General features: G+C 39.2%; 1 protein-coding gene across 1 annotated transcript; it reads right to left on the reverse strand.

Annotated features, from left to right (window-relative positions):
- Positions 1-911: 911 nt before the first annotated feature.
- On the reverse strand, positions 912-1,238 carry LOC110719945. Its single transcript, XM_021898927.1, has one exon. The coding sequence runs from the start codon at positions 1,236-1,238 to the stop codon at positions 912-914; it is 327 nt and encodes a 108-aa protein (XP_021754619.1).
- Between the last annotated feature and the right edge of the window lie 648 nt (positions 1,239-1,886).

Raw genomic sequence — 1,886 nt, forward strand, 5'->3', positions numbered from 1 at the left:
GTTAATAGCTTCATCAAATTGCAGATTCCAACTTCTGCTGGCTTGCTTTAGCCCATAAATGGACTTCATCAGCTTGCAAACCTTTCCAGCGTTGCCTAGATCGAAAAAACCTTCTGGATGTGTCATATACACAGTTTCTTCCAAAATTCCATTTAGGAAGGCGGTTTTGACATCCATCTGCCATATTTCATAATCGTAATATGCAGCAATCGCTAGGATGATCCGGACGGATTTTAGCATTGCAACTGGTGAAAAAGTTTCATCATAGTCAATCCCGTGGATTTGTCTATAGCCTTTTGCCACCAGTCTAGCTTTGTATATCGATACATTTCCATCCTTGTCTGTCTTCACTTTGAAGATCCATTTGCAACCAATGGGTGTATAACCCTCGGGCAAATTTACCAAGTCCCAGACTTGATTTTCAGACATGGAGTCCATCTCGGATCTCATGGCCTCTGGCCATTTTGCAAAGTCGGGGCTCGTCATAGCTTGCTTGTATGTGCTGGCTCATCACCATCCATAACTAGGATGTCCTGATCATCGGTTAAGACGATACCGAGGTATCTGTCTGGTTGAGATCTTTGCCGTTAGGTTTATGTGACCTAACCCTACTATGTTATAAGTAGGTTAGTTTTGAATCATTTATTTTCGTTTTTGTGATCAACTTACATCAATGTTATAAAATAAAATTAACTCATAGCTAGGAAAATGAAAACAATTTATTACCTTGTCATGGATCAACACTTGTCCATGCCAAGTAAAACAATCAGTATTTCAATAAAATATTGAAATATTGTCTCATCAAAAACTGGAAATAGTCTACTAGCCTCACTTCTTTGCAGTTTCTTCACAACATGAATAATGTTAGCACTGCAACTTGGTATCACATACCTAAGTTAAAGTTAAAATGTTTATAACATGTTACCTGAGGCCGATGCTCCATTCTTCTTGAGGTAGTCTAGGTATTTCTGGCGGTTGCGCTTCCAATGCCCTTTCTTCTTGCAGTAAAAGCAATCACTTTCACTTGTAGGTTTGGGCATTGGAGTCGCTTTGCGCTTTTCAGGAGCCTTGGCAACTTTCTTGCCCTTGCTCTTGGCACTTGCCCCTTGCCCCTTCTTCTTGAACCCCTTCCCTTTCTGGACCATAATAACCTCTTTCTTAACGTCCTTGGGGATTTGCTTCTCTGTACTAACCAGCATAGCATGCAACTCATTCATTGTCTTCTCAGCATCAGACATGTTAAAGTTCATGATAAACTAAATAAAGGATTCTAGAAGTGAGTGGAGAATGATGTCAGTAGCCATCTCATTGTTGTATGGGTGCCCCAGTTTCTCCATATTTTGAATTAGGCCAATCATTTTGAAAACATGATCATGAATTGTTACACCCTTCTCCATCTTACAATCTAAAATCTCTCGATGGAGCTCGTACCTCTCAACTTATGCTTGTTTCTTAAATAAGGCTTTGAGTTCTTGCATGATGGTGTATGCATCCTGGTCGTCAAAACGCTTTTGAAGGCTCCATAGTAGCTATCATCAAGCAGGTGATTGGTAGTGTTTTGTCAAGAGTCTCCTTATGCCTACACTTTTGAGCCTCAGTTGCATTTTCTGGAAAAGGTGCAGGCAATGGGGTGTCAATGACATCCTCTCTATCTTCAGATTTCAGAACAAGTCACAGCATTCTTTCCCAGTTGGAAAAGTTGTCTCCTGTCAACCTATCCTTCTCAAGGAATGGTCGAAGGTTGTAAATGTTGTTGTCATTGTTATGGCTACCCATCTATTACAGAATAAGGTAAAGTTTAATAATTATGTTTAATAAAATTTAAGTACCATAAACAATTTAAATAGGTTACTTTAAAGCACTTTATTCAATATAAAATGATCCCA

This window comes from Chenopodium quinoa, unplaced genomic scaffold (assembly GCF_001683475.1).
Source record: "Chenopodium quinoa cultivar QQ74 unplaced genomic scaffold, ASM168347v1, whole genome shotgun sequence".
NCBI lineage: Eukaryota > Viridiplantae > Streptophyta > Magnoliopsida > Caryophyllales > Amaranthaceae > Chenopodium > Chenopodium quinoa.